The 19,653-nt window shown below is 39.1% G+C and overlaps 1 protein-coding gene across 1 annotated transcript; it reads left to right on the top strand.

Annotated features, from left to right (window-relative positions):
* Window positions 1-2,575: 2,575 nt before the first annotated feature.
* On the top strand, window positions 2,576-10,315 carry CHRNA9 (cholinergic receptor nicotinic alpha 9 subunit). The gene is made up of 5 exons (XM_044681216.1): window positions 2,576-2,639; window positions 2,994-3,139; window positions 4,490-4,644; window positions 8,474-9,006; window positions 9,771-10,315. The coding sequence occupies exons 1-5, from the start codon at window positions 2,576-2,578 to the stop codon at window positions 10,313-10,315; spliced, it is 1,443 nt and encodes a 480-aa protein (XP_044537151.1).
* Window positions 10,316-19,653: the final 9,338 nt, after the last annotated feature.

The raw sequence follows: 19,653 nt of genomic DNA, 5'->3' as shown, positions 1-19,653 counted from the left end.
TATGCCTGGGGCCCTATATTATTGCTGTTGGGATTCAAACCACATACTTTCCGATTCAACCAGGTTTAATGCTGTGTTGAACTGAACTGTTTGTGTTTTCCAGAGCACTGAAATCTTCAATAGCATTTCAGGAAATTTCAGTTAATTGGCATGCTTTGAGAATGGGATATTTTGGCTAATTTTTGAATTCTAACAGAACTAAGAGTTGAACAAGTGGCCTTCTCGGTTCACCTTTTGCCACTGAAATGTTTTCCCCAAAGCAATAGGCCATTTTTCAGCCCTAGTAAAGACATTGCCTTACAATGACTGTAATCTTTGCTTGGAAAGCATTTCCCCCCTGCCTCTCAGAATCCTTATCTTGCTTCAGAGTCAGGTCAGGTGGTGCCTCCTCTGTAGAGCCCTTCTGATCATCCCCCCCTTGCCCCTGCACCCCAATTATCAGAGCTGTTTCCTTCAAGTTTCCTTGGATGTATACATGTTATATTCACCAAGTTCCCTGAGGGAAGAGATTTTTAAATTTTTGATTTTATATCACCAGCACCTAATACAGCACTTTGAGCATAGTGAATGACAAAGAAATGTTATTAAATTGAACATGAAATTTTTAAAGTGGCTCAGTCAGTTAACAAGCATTTATTTTATTTTAAACCCTCACTTTCCATCTTAGAATCAATACTAAGTAATGGTTCTGAGGCAGAAGAATGGTAAGGGCTAGGCAATGGGGATTAAGTGACTTGCCCAGGGTCACACACCTAGGAAGTGTCTGAGGTCACATTTGAGCCTAGGTCCTCCCAGACTCCAGGCTTGGCTCTCTATCCACTGAGCCACTTAGCTTCCCCTAGAACAAGCATTTATTAAGCATCTACTATGTGGCAGACACTCTACTAAGTACTTTACAAGTACTATCTCCTTCAATCCTCACAAAATCCTAGGAGGTAGTGCTGTTTTATTTTATTATTTTATTTTTCTCCATTTTACAGTTAAGGAAACTGAGGCAGGTAAAGGTTCAATGACTTGCCCAGGGTTACACAGCTAGAGAGTGTCCGAGGGTAGATTTGAACTCAGATCTTCTTGACTTTAGTATTTAATCTACTGAACCACCTAGAGGCAAATCAGGTCATGAAAGAAATGTGATCTTTAAAAATAACATACAGGCCAGTTAATACAGCAAGGGGGAAACCACAGGAATTAGCATAACATTAATACTCTCAAAGAATGGGGTTCAGAAAAAGGGGAGCGGACAGAGACAGCTTTGTTAGTGTCTATGAAGCACTCAGGGAGAGCTGTTGACAAGTATCTGGCCAGCTCTGTAGGCACGACTCCCTAGGGCTAAAAGATGGCTTATTACATGGAGGGAGCTTGCACAAAATAGGAGCATCTCTGCCCCTTTGCTTTGAGTCTTTATTTTGAAGAAACTTTCTCTTAACTGACTTTTCCAGGTCGACTTTATTGTTGGGAAGAATTCTGCTGACATGAGTTCCTGGTCTGTTTGGCAGCTGAATTTCACATAGAAAATGAATAAAAGGAATTGTGTTTTGTAATCAAATAACATTATGCCTGTGAAATTGCAATTGCATTCTCTTCACGTGTTGTAGAATAGAAATTCCTTGAGCGCAGGTATTGGTTTTGTTTGTGTCCCCGAAATATTCACGTAGTAGGTACTTCATAAATTTTGTTGAAGTGAAGATGAAGTTGCACCATCATCATCAATGTCGTTGCTATACAAGAAGTGTCAAAGTGGATAGAGCACTTCTGGACCTGAAAAATTAAGAACTAGATCCTAGAACTCAGAGGGGACCAAATTGTCAGGCTAAAAGAAGAGGAAAATAATGTGAGTGGAAAGACTGAAAAAGGGAAAAGTAAATCATCTAATACTTCAGGGAATTTCAATGATTATGGAATTCTCTTTCCCTTTCTGATCTGGACAAAATAATTTCCATCCTCATTTTATTGTTCAGCAAATAGCAGAATTTTGGCAAGTTTTTTTATTCATCTGATGTCAGCACATCTCACTGAAGGGTTAACTCCTATCTCCCTGATATGGGAGTCTGAATAAATTCCCATGATATCAAGCAGAAAGACTTGATGGCAGGAGTAGGGAGAAGGGAGGGCCATTTCTACAACTTTCCCTTTCTCTCTTCCCTAAACCCCCTTCTCCTGTGAGATCTGAGTATTCTGGGGAAGGTAGCAGAGGACCCCGCTGGGGCTCTCTCTAGAACTCTGGGCTTGGCTTTGCTATTTCCCCAAGTTCCAGGCATCATCTCAGGCTTCATTCATCAGCAGGCTGGTCTCAGATTACCTGTAGTGTGAGCAAGCGTGAGCCTGAGATGGGAAGGTTAAGGGAGGGGGGTGCCACAGGACATCAGCGCAGGTTCAGTGGGTAAACCTGCTGAAGATTTCTCAACCACTGTGGCGGTGGTGACATCTACTCCTAAAAAAGGGGCTGGAGCCAGTGCTTACTGGTGACTTATTGAAATTTTCCATCAGTGCAAAGTCTTGTCATTTCTCACAGATCCAGAAAAGGGTGAAAATAACCTCTGCCTTTGGCTTGACTTCAAGGAGTCCCAGGAAGAGGATGTACTGGTCCCATTCCTGCTTTGCCCTTTGCTGGATTTTGTGGGCAGCCTTAAGACTGAGAGGTAAGAGGGCCAGTGGTAGTGGTTCCACATTTCCATCTGTCACCCTGGTTTGGCATATCTGGGACAGACTATTAGACCAAGGGGCTGGCTCTCTGAGAAGAGGGGGGAATTGTGTAAAGGAGCTGACTATGGGCAAGCATACGGCTGACCAGAGGCACGCATTCATTGCAGAAAGGGATGGATGAATGGTAACGCTTCCCCAAAAGCCGCCTGTCAATCTAGCTCTGTTTCCTGGGACAAGTCTGGTTTAGGAGGGCCATTTACAACATCACATGCTGAAAGTCCATCCTGCCCTGAGACAGGCTGTGTATGCTCTGAGTATTGATTCAGTACCAATTTTTTTTTTCAATGCAGTTATAGAGGCAGCAGAAGGAAAATATGCTCAGAAACTATTTAATGACCTTTTTGAAGACTACTCCAATGCCCTGAGACCAGTAGAAGATACAGACAAAGTGTTGAATGTCACTCTGCAGATTACACTCTCCCAAATTAAAGATATGGTGAGTCACAATACCTACTAGAGATGTTGTTCTAGCCAACAATATCATTTTCAAAAAACACAGCTTCTTAACCAGGGCAATAAGAAGGGAGAGGAGGAGGAGATAGTTTATGTAGGTGAATGGGGGGCAGGTGAGTTAAAGGAGAGAGAGCGTCACTCCTCAAAGATCTTAATTTAACTGATATTTCCTCACATGTGAAATGAGGAAAATATCCCTCATTGAGCTTAGCAGCCTGGTATGTAAACAAGCAAAAATCTGCTTAGAGAAAGGAAACAAGACTTGTGTGTGTGTGTGTGTGTGTGTGTGTGTGTGTGTGTGTGTGTGTGTGCGCGTGTTTAAATGATTCTATGATCATGTTCTGCATTTCTGAGTGCATATAGTTATGATTTTACTTTCTTTGCATCATAGATATGTAAGTTTCTCCCTCTCTCTTTCTCCTTCTCTATCCCCCTCACTCTCCCCCACTCTGACTCTCTTCCCCCTACCCTTCTCTCCCTTTCTCCTCTCTCTCTCTATCTCCTTCTCTCTTTTCCTCTCTTCCTTCCCCTTCTGTCTCTCTTCCTCTCCCTCCTCCTCTCTTTCTCCTTCCCCCTTTCTCTCTCTGCCTCTCTCCCTCTCTGTTTCTTTCTCTACCTCTCTTTCCCTCCCTTCTCTCTCTGTCTCACTCTTTCTATCTCTGTCCCTCTCTCCCCTTTTTCCTTCTTTCCCTCTCTTCTCTCTCTCCTCTTCTTTCTCTTCTCTGTTTTTCTCTTTGTTCTTTTGCCGTCCCTCTCTCTTTTCCTCTTTCCTCTCTCTTTCTTTCTCCTTCCTTCCTTCCTTCCTTCCTTCCTTCCTTCCTTCCTTCCTTCCTTCCTTCCTTTCTTTCTTTCTTTCTTTCTTTCTTTCNTCTTTCTTTCTTTCTTTCTTTCTTTCTTTCTTTCTTTCTTTCTTTCTTTCTTTCTTTCTTTCCTCTCCCCCTTTGCTTTCTTTGCTTCTCTCTTTGTTCTCTCTCTCTCTTTTTATTCTCTTACTCTCTGTTCATACCATCCCTCCCTCCTTGTGTGTTTTCATGAGAAATTTTATCTGTTGGTTCATTTGAGAACTTGAACATTTGCCAATTTAATTAAATTTAGATTATTTTTTAATTTAGAATTTATTTACATTTTCAGGCCTAAGCAAAGCATAATTTTAAAAGATGAGCTTGACTGTTAACTGGAGGAAGGAGAATTTTAAAAAGCTATTGCTTGAGGATGTAACATCAAGCTTTTGAAAGGGTGGTAAAGCAGAAGTGTACAAAGTAGTTTAAAGGCAGGATACATCTGGTTGAGTTGTTCTTGTCAAGAAATATCAACATCCTGAGTCCTCTTGCAGGATGAGAGAAACCAAATTTTGACAGCCTATCTGTGGATTCGCCAAATCTGGTATGATGCATATCTCAAGTGGGATAGAGACCAGTATGATGGGCTAGACTCCATCAGGATCCCCAGTGACTTAGTATGGAGGCCAGACATTGTTCTGTACAACAAGTAAGTTGGAATTATAACTCATGGCATGTCACTATCTTCAGATGTTTGGCATGTATTTCAACTGGCAATTTATTCAATCTGAGCATGATGAGGAAAGGATATTCTAAGCAGACATGACATGAAATGTTGTGTGGAAAAATTGGACAATCAGTTTAATGAAGCATTAAATAAAATTTGTATCTTGTCTCCCTTTTGGCTTAGATTTTCTCAGTACTTATGTTTGGGAGAACTCTGAATGTATTCGTGGCTATTAGATAATATTTTTTATTGCCCCGAATTCTAATATAAAAGGAACAATATGAGAAAATGTGTCCCATTACTAACAGGTAGCATTTATATAGTGACATAAGGTTTGCAAATGCTTTATTATTAAATATATTTCTATAAGTATATATTAAATATAGTAACTTATTTAATATAGAAATGATTTGTTTATTATTAGCTCATGTTATCCTTACAAAAACCCTGTGAGGTAGGTACTATTTTTATCCTCATTTTTATTTTTATTTATTTTTTTTTCATGGCTACATGATTCATGTTGTCTCCCTATCCCTCTTCCCTCCCCTGTCCCAGAGTTGACAAGTAATTTCACTGAGTTATACATGTATTATCACTCAGAATCCATTTCCATATTATTTATTTTTTTAATAGAGTGATCTTTTAAAACCAAAACCCCAAATCATATACCCATAAAAACAAGTGATAAGTCATATGTTTTCTTCTGGATTTCTACTCCCACAGTTTTTTCTCTAGCTGTTTTATCCTCATTACAAACAAACAAACCTTTACCTTCCCTCTTAGAACCAATCCTGTGTATTGATTGCAAGGCAGAAGAGGGGTAAAGACTAGCCACTGGGGATTAAGTGACTTGCCCAGTCACACAGTTAGAAAGTGTCTGAAGCAAAATTTAAACACAGGTCCTCTAGATCCCAGGTCTGACCACCAAGCTGCCCCTTTTTTATCCCCATTTACAGAAAATGGAATAGAGGCCGAATGAAGTTAGGTGACTTGCCTAGGGTCTCACAGCTGGGAGGTATCTGAGGTGAGATTTAAAATCAGGCCTGCCAGATTCCAGGTCCAGCATTCTATACACCCTACCACCTCAGCTCCCTATTAGGACAAGAAAAAGAGACGTAGGCATGACACTATTCTTTGTACCTATTCTAGAGCCTAGCACAGCACCTGGCACCCAGTAGCAGTAAAGCGTTGGGGTCCTATGCATTTTGGCATTAAGTAAATGATGGGCAAATAGACACCAATTGCCTTAGAGTGAACAGTTTTGGCATTTTTAACAACGTGATGGTAATCCCTAGAGATAAACGTGCAGCAAGGTAGTATAGTAGATAGAATCTGGACCTTGGAATCAAGGTGATCTGAGTTCAATGTCTGCCTCAGATGCTTAAAAACTGGTTGACAAGGGGCAATATTTGTCCTATCATCTGTTAAAATGGAAATAATGGAAGCACCTGCCTCATGGCTAGTGAAGATAAAATGAGAGACTATATATAAAACGATATAAAAATGTTAGCTCTCTCTTTCATGTCCTAAGAGAACATCAAATCCAGTTCTATGGTTAGGGAAAACACTGAATGTCTTTATAGGAGTTTGAGGCTTACAGAGGACATTTAATCAGATCCTTCCAGTAGGTAATGCACTCCCTGGGAATCTGATAATCGGTCACTGGAGAAGTGAGCCAGGGAGATGTAGTAGAGAGAATCCCGGATTTGAAGTCAGAGGATAACTACACCCAGGAGCTTTGCCCCTGTGGGACCCTAGGCGAGGGTTCCATTTTACACGTCCCGTAAAATGGTTACCTTACAAGGGCGAGGTGAGGGAAGTGCTTTGTAAACTTTAAAGAGTTATAGAAATGGGAGTTATTGTTCCAAAGTTGTCCAGATCACTAAAGATTACTAATGCTGGTTAGCAGTAAAGTTGCCTATGGAGTAACTCTAGTTGGAAGAATCTTGCATTGTCCCTTTCCTGGGGCACATCTCTTCTGAGTTCCACAGCTATCTTAAATGTAATACATCCATTCTAGAACTCATTATTTTCCCCTTCCCTCAGCTTGCCCTTCCTTTAATCTTCCCTCTTCCTGTTGGAAGGAATTGCTACTCACCCGGGTACTCAGGGATGTACCCTTGGAGTTGTTCTTGCTCTGGTCTCAGACACTAATTTTGTGATTTGATCAAGTCACTTAACCTCTGTTTGCCTGGTTTCCTCATCTGCAAAATAGGGGTGATATCAGTACCTACTTCTCAAGGTTATTGTAAGGGTCAAATGAGATAATATTTGTAAAGCACTTAGTCCAGTGCCTGGCACATAGTAGGTGCTATATAAATGCTAGCTATTACTACTATTGTTATATTTTCCCTGATCACTCCTCCTCCCCCACCTATATAAAATCAGTTGCCAATACTGATTCTTCTCCCAAAACATGTCTCCCTCTGCTCCTTTCTTTCTACTCACATGACCATCAACCTAGCTTAGACCCTTATCATCTGAAATTTCCTAATTAGTCTCCCTGTTTCAAGGCTATTTCCTGCCAATCTGTCCACAGCACCATCAAAATAGTCTTACCAGGTACAGGTATGACCATGTCACCCTCTTACTTAAAAATGTTCAATTATCCCCATTGCCTCTAGGATAAAATATTACTGGTTTGACCTGCCATTTAATGCCCTCAGTACTATGGCTTCAGACTATGTTTCTAGCCTTCCTACTACTCTTCATAAACTCTATCTTCTAGTCAAGCTGTCTCTCAACCTTGACTCTCCCCTCACCATTGTGCAATTATACCAGCAATCTCTGAAGACTAGAATGTATTCCTCCCTTATCCTTGTTTTCAGAATCCTCATTTTCTTCAGCACTTGGCTCAGGTGTACACTCATCATCCCTGATCTCTCCTTCACTCCCATCCTCCATTCAGAAGATGTTTCTTTTCTTTTCTTTTTTTAATTTCCTTTTTCCTATTGTTCTTTTTTTAAAAAATAATTTATTTAGAATATTTTTCCATGATTCCATGATTCATGATTTTTTCCATCCCTCTTCCCTCCCCCTCCCAAAGCTGACAAGCAATTCCACTGGGTTATACATGTATCATTGTTCAAAACCTATTTCCATGTTATTTATATTTGCAGTATAGTGATCTTTTAATGTCCAAACCCCAGTCATATCCCCATCAAACCACATGATGGATTTCTGCTCCCACAGTTCTTTCTCAGGATGTGGACAGCATTCTTTCTCATAAATTCCTCTAGATTGTCCTGGATCATTGCATTGCCGCTGGTAGAAAAGTCTATTACATTTGATTGTGCCATAATGTATCAGTCTCTGTGTACAATGTTCTCCTGGTTCTGCTCCTTTGACAGAAGTGCTATTTCAAAGGAATGATTCAATAGGACTGAATATAAAGTAAAAGAAAAAGCTGATCCAAAACCAATTCTAAATTTTCAAACTCAAGTTGTTGTTCAATTGTGTCTGGTCCTGTGGACCATAGCACATCAATGCTACCTATGGATTTTTCTTGGCAAAGATAATAATTTGCCATTTCCTTCTCCATCGAATTAATGGCAAAGGTTAAGTGATTTGTCCAAGGTCACACAGCTAATAAATATCTGAGGCTGGATTTGAGCTTGAGTCTCCTTGACTCTAGGCCAGCCTCCTTAAGCTCAAAGACCTAGTAGAATAGTGGAGACTTTAATGGAGAGAAGAAAGTTAAAAGATAGAGAGCTACTTTGGAAGAATGGGGAAAAACTGGGGAGGAAATGAGATGATAAATTAAACTATATTCTAAAGAATAACTTTTATTTTTTCACTTCTGCCCTCCTAGAGCTGATGATGAATCTTCAGAGCCAGTGAATACAAATGTGGTCCTCAGATATGATGGACTTATTACTTGGGATGCCCCAGCTATTACCAAGAGTTCCTGTGTGGTTGATGTAACTTATTTCCCTTTTGATGATCAGCAGTGCAATCTGACCTTTGGATCCTGGACCTATAATGGTAATCAAGTGGATATATTTAATGCATTGGATAGTGGAGACCTCTCTGATTTCATTGAAGATGTAGAGTGGGAAATCCATGGAATGCCCGCTGTGAAGAATGTAATCACTTATGGGTGCTGCTCTGAGCCTTACCCAGATATAACCTTTACTCTCATTCTGAAGAGGAAGTCATCTTTCTATATCGTTAACTTATTGATCCCATGTGTGCTAATATCTTTTTTGGCCCCCTTGAGCTTTTACCTCCCAGCAGCCTCTGGGGAAAAAGTATCCCTGGGAGTCACTGTCCTCTTGGCCATGACCGTATTTCAGTTAATGGTTGCTGAGATTATGCCTCCTTCCGAGAACGTGCCTCTGATAGGTGAGTAACAGTAATAGTGGTTACGTTAAGAAGACTAATGATGGCCGCATACTCAAAGTGAATGAGCCATAATTTGATGATGATGATTATAGAGGCCACTTATTAAGCGATTAATAAATTGTCATTGTTGGGCAGCTAAATGGTACAGTATATGGAGTGCTGGACCTGGAGTCAGGAAGACTCATCTTCTAGAGTTCACATCTGGTCTCAGATACTTATTAGCTATATGACTCTGGGAAAGTCACTTAACCTTATTTGCCTCCATTTCCTTATTTGTAAAATGAGCTGGTAAAGGAAATAGCAGACCACTCTAGTATCTTTGCCAAGAAAAGTACAGATAGGATCATGATTGAAACAGCTGAATAACCAAAAATTGTTATGGTATTCCTAATGTCTATAATATAGTAGTAAATGCTAGTAATTAGTAAATTAGTAAATGCTTTTTGGGTTTTATTGGTCAGTTCCATATTACTGCATAATTGATTTGCTATTAGTAATTGGCATAGCTCACAGGTTATTAGCATTGGAAGGGCACTTAAAAGTCATCAAATTCAACCCCTTCAGTTTATAAGTAGTTAAGTAATTGGATAGTGGGTTGGACTTAGATTCAGGAATTTTGATATTTGATGAAATTTGTTAAAAATAGATTTCTATTTGTTTTTAGAAATTAGGGTGAATAAAGATTTTGACTTGAGAAGTGTAGGGTAGGGGAAATAGGAAAAATATTATTTTTTATGCAAAAATTGATTTTTTTTATATCCAAGGCAAATACTACATAGCAACAATGGCCTTGATAACAGCATCCACTGCACTGACCATCATGGTGATGAATATCCACTTCTGTGGAGCTGAAGCCAAACCAGTACCCCAGTGGGCAAGGGTCGTCATTTTGAAGTACATGTCCAAGATCTTGTTGGTTTATGATGTTGGAGAAAGTTGTACCAACCCACGCCATAGCAAAGAACGAGATCATCATCAGAAGGTCTATGGCAAACTCCCAGAACTGTATCAGAAAGGTCCCAGGAACAGGAACAATGACATTGCTCGAAAAAAGGAATCCAATAAACTCTTAAATAATGATTTGGGAACCCAAGGTGAGAATCCCAAAGAGGCAGACAATTACTGTGCCCGCTATACTGCTCTGACAAGGAATATTGAGTACATTGCTAAGTGCCTCAAAGATCACCGGAGCAATAATGCTAAAGGAATCGAATGGAAGAAGGTAGCAAAAGTGATTGATAGATTCTTCATGTGGATTTTTTTCATCATGGTATTTGCTATGAGTATTTTGATTATGGCTAAAGCATAATCTATGAGGGAGAAAGAATACTGGACCTGGGAGTCATGGATCATGATTCTGAATCTTGACTTTGCTACTTAATACCTGTGTTATGTGGGGCAAGTCATTTTTATCTCTGTAAGCCTCGGTCCTCTTATTTGTATATTGTAGGGGCTGATGGGGCTTAGCAGAACTAGACTTCAATGAAAGGAGTACCAACTCTAGAATGAGAATCAAAGCCCAAAACTCTGTTGTTTATTGCATGATCATAGACATATCACTGCCCCTCTTTGGGTCTGTTTCCTCATTTATAAATGGAAGGGATTAGATCAGATAATGACTAATGTTCTTTCCTACTCTAAATGTATAATTCCAAGACTGTTCCAGTAGCAATTGCCATCATAGAACTGCAGAGCTCTACAGGGGAAGTCATTTCCCTCTAATCTCTGACTCATCAGTTTATACCTTTAGCCTAGGACAAGGAAGGTCAAGCTTTTTGGAAGTTACAGAACTCTCTCTCTCTCTCTCTCTCTCTCTCTCTCTCTCTCTCTCTCTCTCTCTCTGTCTCTCTCTCTGTCTCTCTGTCTTTCTCTGTCTCTCTGTCTCTCTGTCTTTCTCTCTCTCTCTGTCTCTCTCTCTTTGTCTCTCTCTCTCTGTCTCTCTCTCTCTCTCTCTATATATATATATGTATGTATGTATGTATGTATGTATGTATGTATTTATCTTCAAACCTTGATCAAGTGGTGAAGTTTTAATGCTTCATTTGAATGAATGAATGAATGAAAAAATGGTGAAAATTTAATGCTTTAATAAACCCTTGGTTCTCAAAAGTTCTGACTAACAAATTCAAGCTCCACCAAATGGAAAAGGGATCTGGGTACAGGGTCAATGATAGATTGATTGTCTGCTGTCTGGAAGAAAGGATTAGCTTCAGGCTGGCTGTCAGGTTGCCATAGTGACTCTAGAAAATAGGCTACCCCATATGAAGCGTGAGCAGTTTACATCAGGGGAGGCCAGACTCTTATCTACAAAATTGTTGGTCCTTGTCAGGATCATAAAAGTGTACATGTGTGTACACATATACACACATATATGTTATATTATTGTGATAGTAAAGCAAAAATAATATTGGTTTTTAGAAAATGACTCATAATAGGCACTAGGAAATGTTGATGGCTTGATCCATGTTGCTGTGAAAAAAAGAAAGTGGATTGGGAAGGATTCTTGGAGGTATTATTTTTAAGTTTTTTTAAATTAAGTTTAATTAATTAATTAATTAAGGATCTTTTTTTCAAGATTCTATGATTCATGTTCTTTCTCTCCCCTCCTCCCACCTCCCACCTCCCTCCGGTAGCCAATGAGCAATTCTTGTAGGTATTATTAAAAATAAAAATAGTAAGATAGCAAAATCAGGGAAGTCATGGATGTTATAATAAATTTTCTGATGGTGTTGAGTTGTGTCTGACTCTTTGTGACTCTATTTGGGGTTTTCTTGTCAAAAATACTAGAGTGTTTTATCATTTCCTTCTTTAGCTCATTTGACAGACGAGAAAACCAAGGCAAATAGACTTGCCCCAGGTCACACAGCTAGTAAGTGACTGAGGCCTCATTTGAACTCAGGTCTTTCTGACTCTGAGCCCAACACTGTGCCACATAGCTGCTCTGTAATAAAATTACTCTATGTTTCTTCTCAGGGTCACAGTAAAACAAATGATACTCATTTTCTACCTAGTACTGGCCGCTTTCTGGTATGGAGCACTATTATACTTAAGAATAAATATACCACTACAGGTATAGATGATGGTGAAATAGGAATTCATATTTCTGCTAGGTATCCCCCAAATCTTAGTATACTATATTCCTTTGGACAACTTATATCACTTTAAGGTTTACAAAGTGCTTTCCTCACAACTGAGAAGTAGAGCAGACATTACTCTCATTTTCTAGTTGGGGAATCTAACAAGTTTAAGTACGTTGCCCCTGGTTGTAAAACTAGGGAGTGTCTAAGCTGGAATGAGAAACCCAATTTCTCCAGACTCCAAGTCCAGCTTTAAAAAAAAAAAACAACCAAAACTTGTTTTATTACACTATCTCTTGAAGGGAAAATATTCAGAAATAATAGTTTCCCACAAACCCATTTGATTGTAACCTCTAAGAAGCCAAGAGGACGTAGGTTATTTTTCTTCCTCAGACATTTCCCATAACCCAACAAAGTACTCTGTCCATAGGACGAGCATTAGAAATATTTGTTGGATTGAATCAAACTTAAAATGTGAAAAAAAGTCCAGATCTTACACACACAAACACACACACACACACACACACACACACACACACACACACACAAGCTAAATAAAGGGTTCCCCCACCCCACATATACCCTGGTGAAATGCACCACAAAAACCTAGTCGACATCTGGGAAATTGTTGAGTTCTGAGGAACACAGTTTGAAAACTCTTGTGTAGACTAAGCTGTCTTTTGGGGGTGCAGATGCTAAGCAAGGTTTCCATGTGCCTTCCTGCCCCTCTTCAGTGACACAGAGGGTTGTGGAATAAAAGCCTTCTGGGTTTCAGCATTACACAGACTCATTACTTCACTCACATCAGAGAAAGGTTAGAAGCTGACCTACTTGGTACATAAGCCCAAAGAAATGAATTAATTACCTTGTTTGGGTCCCTGGGGACTTGAAACAATGATCTCCAACACCACATAGAATCTTGGCTCTGCTGAGATGAATTCCAGGGCAAAGTTCATGTGATAACCCTTGTTTTTCTAATTGTTTCAACCAATAAACCTTGCCTGGATAGAGGGGTAATTGAAGACCTTGGAGGGTGCAACATGGAAAATGGCAGGGTGGAATTCTGGGTGAGGGGACACCCTGTATCTTGCAGGAATTCCACCCTGCCATTTTCCATTTTGCAAGGGTCAAAACATAGCTAGCCCATGTCACCATCTTCCAGGAAATTCAGCCTGAGGAAGGGATTTGCATCATCAAAGAAGTGATCCATTGAATTCTTAATGACAGGTTTTGTGTGGAGTAATTAAAGCTGTAAGTGTATCTGGACCTTCATATATAATGTAAAGTCATAAACCATAAAGTGATTGAGATTCTCCTGTTCACATACTCTGGGGCCAGGTCCCAAGATCATCGACTAGGTAGACATTTGGCAGGAATCCAGTGTTCTTTGCACTTTGTAACAGGCTGCCCAGCCTCCTACACCTGCTGTATCAGATGCACCCAGCACCTGTGCTCCAAAGACTTTGGGAATTACCGTTACTCAAAAGATTCCTTTTGTGTCCTAGAATTCACAGGTCAGGGTTTTCTAGAAGTAAAAAGGTCCTATAGAGATCACCTAGTTCAACTCTTTCATATTACTTTTTTTAATTATTTTTTTCACCAATTACATGTAATAAGAAATTTCAACATATATTTTCCCAAGTTATATGACTGAACTTATCTCCCTCCTTCCATTTCCTTCCTCCTCCAGCTGCTGGAAGGAGATTTGATCTGGGTTATATATGTATTATCCCACAAAACATATTTTCATATTGTTCATTTTTGTAAGTGAGTAATCTTACAAAACCAAAATCCCAAAACATAAACCCAAATAAACAATTGAAAAATTGTATGTTTTCATCTGTATTCCAACTCCCAATAGTTCTTCCTCTGGAGGTAGAGAGCATTCTTTGTCATAAGTCCTTCAGAATTGTCCTGGATCATTAGATTGCCAATAACAGCTAAGTCTATCATAGTTGATCATTCCATAATATTGCTGTTACTGTGTACAATGTTCTCCTTATTTCTGCTTATTTCACTCTGCATCAATTCATGTAGATCTTTCCAGCTTTCTGAAATCATCCTGTTTATTATTCCTTATAGCACAACAGTATTCCATCATTGCCATATATCACAATTTGTTCAGTCATTCTCTAATTGATGGACATCCCTTTAGTTTCCAATTCTTTACCAACAAAAAAAGAGGAACTATAAATATTTTTGTACAAGTAGGTCCTTCCCCCCTCCCCAACTACCCCTTTTTAAATCTCTCTGAGTTACAGACTTAGTAGTGATATTACTGGATCAAAGAGTATATATTGTTTTAAGACCTTTGGACATAATTCCAGATTGCTCTCCAGAATGCTTGGATGAGTTTACAGTTCCACCAGCAATGCATTGGTGTCCTAATTTTGCCAACACATTCCCTCCAACATTTATCATTTTCCTTTACTGTCATATTGGCCAATCTGACATGTGTAAGGTGGTACCTCACAATTGTTTTGATTTGCATTTCTCTAATCAAGAATGATTTGGAATATGCTTTCATATGATTATTGATAACTTTGATTTCTTCATCTGAAAATTGCTTATTCATAGCTTTTGATCATTTGTCAATTGGGTAATGACTTGTAGTCTTATAAATTTGATTTAGTTCTTTATATATTTGAGAAATGAGACCTTAATCAAAGAAATTTGTTATAAAATGGTTTTTCTCAGTTAATTGATTCCCTTCTAATATTTGTTTGCATTGGTTTTGTTCCTACAAAACCTTTTAAAATTTAATATGATCAAAATTATTCATTTTACATCTTGTAAAATGTTCTCTATCTCTCATTTGGTCACCAATTCTTCCCTTCTCCAAAGATCTAACAGGTAAACTATTCTATGTTCCCCTAATTATATATAATATCACTCTTTATGTCTAAATCATATATCCATTTTGACCTTACATTGGTAAATAGTGTGAGATATTGATCTATACCTAATTTTTGCCATGCAGTTTTCTCATTTTCTCAGCAGTTTTTTGTCAAATCGTGCATTCTTATCCCCAAAGCTGGGATCTTTGGGTTTATCAAACACTAAATTTTTGAGGTAATTTATCCCTTCTTTATTCCATTGACCCACCCTTCTATCTCTTAGACATTACCAATTGTTTTGATGATCACTGCTTTATAATACAGTTTAAGATCTGGTACTGCTAGGCGCCCATTCCTCACATTTTTTTTTCATTAGTTCCCTTGATATTTTTGACCTTTTGTTCTTCCAGATATATTTTGTTATTTTTTCTAGTTCTATGAAATTGTTTTTTGGTAGTTTGATTGGTATAGCACTAAATAAGTGAATTGATTTAGGTAGAATTGTCATTTTTATTATATTAGCTCTGCCTCTCCATGAACAATTACTGTTTTTCCATTTGTTTAGATGTAACTTTATTTGTGTGAAGAATGTTTTGTAATTGTGTTCATATAATTCTTGTGTTTGTCTTGGCAAAAGATTCCCAAGTATTTTATATTGTCTACAGTGATTTTAGATGGATATTTTTATGTTTTAAATCTTTAGTTTCTGTCTTATTAACAACTCTAAGACAGAAGGGCAAGGGCTAGGTAAATGAGGTTAAGTGACTCACCCAGGATCACACAGCTAGAGCATGTCTAAGGGCAAATTTGAACCCAGGATCTCCCACTCCAGGTCTGGTGCTCTATCTATTGAGCCACCTAGTCACCCCCAACTTCCTCATTTTAGAGAGAAGGAAACCAAGGCCCAGAAAAGTTAAGTAAGTGGCTCTGTATTTTCACAGAGTGGCCCAAATTCCCTTAGCACCATTGGATTGATATTTGGTTCAATCCCACAAGCATTTTTTAAGTGCCAACTCTATAGAGGATATCCCAAAAGTCTTAGTGAAGTCATTAAACTTAAAACTACTAAGAGTTTTGGGATCCTTTGTATATGCTGGTGTCTGGGGCTTCCTTCAAGATTCAGCTCAAATCAGTCTTTCCTGGCATTCCTTCCTTACCCTTAACCCTAGCAGAATCTTCCTTCTGAGATTACTTTTCTTTTATATTATATTGATCTTGTATGTACACAGTTATTTGAATGTTGTCTCCCCTTTTAGAATGTGAGCCTCATGAAGGCAGGTAGGGACTTAGATTTTCCCCTTTTTTATATACATGACACCAAGCACAAATTAAGTACTTAATAAATGTTTGTTGCCTATAAAGGCAAGAACAAAGAGATCCCAATCTTGGAGGACTAGATATCCTCTAAGGTCCCTTTTAGCTCCTTTTTATGAAATTAAGAGACTGGCAAGAGAAAGGGGGAAAGAAGAGAATTCAATTCATTTGAAAAAAATGTGAATTAAAGGCCTGTAAATAAGATTCAGTGCTAGATGCTGAGGATACAAAAAAGAAAAAATGATAATAATTAGCATTTATTTTTAAGGCTTGCAAATCAATAAACATATGTATAAATAAAGCATATGCTATTTTAATAATAACATAATATCATAGAGCAGTATGTAAATAAATAAAAATAATATTTTAATATGATCATTGTAATAATAAATATATAAATAAATGAAAACATAAAGTCTCATTTAATTGACCATATTCCTTGTTCTTATGGAGATTTCAGTCTACTAGAACCAAAAGATATGTATGTATAAATAGGTATGTTACCAGTACAAAGACAGAAGAAACCCAGAGAAGGAGGGAGAGGCCTCCTCTGGAGCTGCTTAGACCTGCTCTGGAGGGTGGAGGGGCTCAGGAGTTAAAGCCACTGAAACAAGGACCTGGCCACATTCCCTTCTGCTCCCTCGCCTTCACCTCCAGCATTAGCTACAAGGCAAAGGACCATATTTTTCTATTGACCAACTACAAAAATTCAAAAGGCATCCACCCCATTCCAGGTTAAATGGAGCCTGCCTGGCAGACCTCAGGGCTGAGTTCACTTGCCTCTGGTAAATAGATGGTCTTTTCTTTAAGAATCCTGAATTGCTCACCTCCTAACTGGAAATACAAGTTCCTGGAGTTAAAATAAGAGAAGCAAAGAGGATCCTTTTCTAGGTATGAATGATGACTCAGGTGTCATTCATCACAGCTTTTGTACAAAGGCATGGGACTTAACATCAACAAGTGAGCCAGGAAAGTCAAAAGCACCCAAGGAGTAGGTGTGGGGCCCCTCCCTCTCTGCACTTTCCTGGTGTATGGGTGGATGGGACACTCTCAAGGAAGGACCCAAATACAACCCTCTGCTGGGGACCTGAGGGGTCAGACTCAGAAATGTGGCCTTTCCCCAATTAAGGGATATCCCTTTGGTTTCCAATTCTTTGCCACCACAAAGAGAGCAGCTATAAATATTTTTGTACAAATGGATCCATTCCCATGTAGCTATTACTGTTACTATGAGCAAAACCCTCTTATGTACTGACTGCAGCAAGGTGTGATGAAGAGCAAAGGAAACAACCTCTTATGGAGTATCTTACTATGGGCCAGGCAGGGTGCTAAACATTTTACAAACATTATCTTATTTGTCCCTATTATCCTCATTTTACAGATGAGGAAATGGAGGCAGAGTTACATGCCTTGACCAGTTAGTGAGTGTACAAGGCAGCATTTGGACTCAAATTTTAGCTCTGGCACTTTCTCCACTACATCATCTAGTTGAAGTTTTGGTGAGTGTCAGTAGGAGATCGACTTCAGGAGAGACCAGTGTGGACTGGAAGGATCCAGGAAAGCTTCATGGGAGAGCAGGACTTGAACAGAATCTTAAAGGTAGAGAGGGTTGGGAGGAAAGGTGGAAAGGGGCAGGACATTCCAAGTGGGAGAAGAGCAGGATCGAAGACACAGAAGTAGAAATGAACCATGGCATGTTCAGGGAATAAGCACCAGGACCATTTGGCATGGAGCAGAGGGCTATATGGGAGGATGATTGGAGATGAGGTAAAAAAGAGAGCGCAGAATTATAATGAATGAATGTCAGGCTTAGCAAGGAGTTTGGACTTTGTCCTGTAGATAGCAAGGTACCAGCAAAGGTTATAAAGTAGGGGAGGGCCAGGATGCAAGTAATATTTTAGGAAAGTTAATCTGGGAAAGGGAAGAACTTAGAGGCAGTAGCTGCCCATCAGTAATGGGCAAACTTTTGAGCTTGGTGTGTCAAAATTTGCCAAAAACATGATTGTGGATGTAGTCTGGAAACTACCACACCAATGCAACTATCAACAATTTGGAAATGGGTCTTGATCAATAACACATGTTAAAACCAGTGGAAATGCACAGCTGCTGGGGGCAGGGGGGGGGAGGTTGGGGGGTAAGGGGGAAAGTAAGAGCATGAATCATATAACCATGTTCTTTTCTAAAAATTAAACATTTTAAAACAAACAAACAAAATTCGCCAAAAAAACAAGCATAAATCAGGTGGTGTGTCACTTTGAGAAAAAAACATAATCTCATGATATTTATAATTTAAATAATAAAAATATATAATTGTAATATATAACTGTATTTAATAAACCAAAATAGGTAAGTTAATATAGGTAGAATCATCATCTGTAGTGCACAGAGTGTCTACACTACAGTACAGCGAATGTTTCATCCTTGGCATGTGGCCTCATACTTCTCTGTATGCGGCTGCATGTGGCCGTGTGTCATCGAAAATGGCTACATGTGCCAGTGCTGGCACGCGTGTCATAGGTTTGCCATCTCTGAGTTAGGTCATTGCAGTTCTTCCATTAGGACAGCATCCATCCCTAATTGCCCCAAACCTATTGTTCTCCGGAAATACTTTGAGAGAGTCATAGACTGTGTCTTGGTGGAAGGGGCAGTCAAGATGATCCTGTTCTTTTTTTTTTTTTTTAGTTAAAAAATTTATTTTTATTGTCATGCAAAGTACATTTCCATATTGGTCACTATTTTAAGAGCACATGCATACATAATCCAAACCCCAAAATAAAATCATAAAAACACTGATGTGAAAGATGACTCCACCAATTCTTTCTCCGGAAGTGGATAGCATAAGTCCTTCAGGATTGTCCCACATCATTGCATTGCTGAGAGGAGCCAAGTTTTCACAGATGAGACGATCCTGTTCTACATGGCAGACTGACCTTGGATGTTTCAGTTCACACTTCTAAGACAGTATCACTACTAGAAGGAGCAGAGGTGGAACTGAGTAAGGTTAAGAGTAGCTACTGATGAGCCAATCTCTTTAAGTCCTGGCAAGTAAAAGAAGAACTTCTTGGAGCTAGCCAAGATCACTTTTCCTTTCCTAGCTTAGCCTAGTTTCCTGATGGACAAAGAGGAGATGGTCAGTCTGAGCTGAAAATCTGAGATCTCAGGGAAAATGCACAGCATTCTTTGATGGCCAACTGTGGTGAGAGATGTTGATAGCTACTGATTCATGAATATCCATGAACTACTGACTCCAAAGGAATTCTTGCAACCTCTGGGTTTAGCCTTATCTGCTGGATTCAAATTCTGCATTTGTAAAAAGCTCCTGGTCACTTTATCAAATTCAATACAGCCATGAAGAGCCCCTAGGGTCAAGGAGTAAGGCTACATCTGGAGAGTCTTCTAGGAGCAATTTCCTTCTGATG

The sequence above is a fragment of the Gracilinanus agilis genome, chromosome 6 (assembly GCF_016433145.1).
Source record: "Gracilinanus agilis isolate LMUSP501 chromosome 6, AgileGrace, whole genome shotgun sequence".
Classification (NCBI taxonomy): Eukaryota; Metazoa; Chordata; class Mammalia; order Didelphimorphia; family Didelphidae; genus Gracilinanus; species Gracilinanus agilis.
Note: the sequence above shows the minus strand (reverse complement) of the source record. Positions and strands in the feature narration are given on the sequence as shown.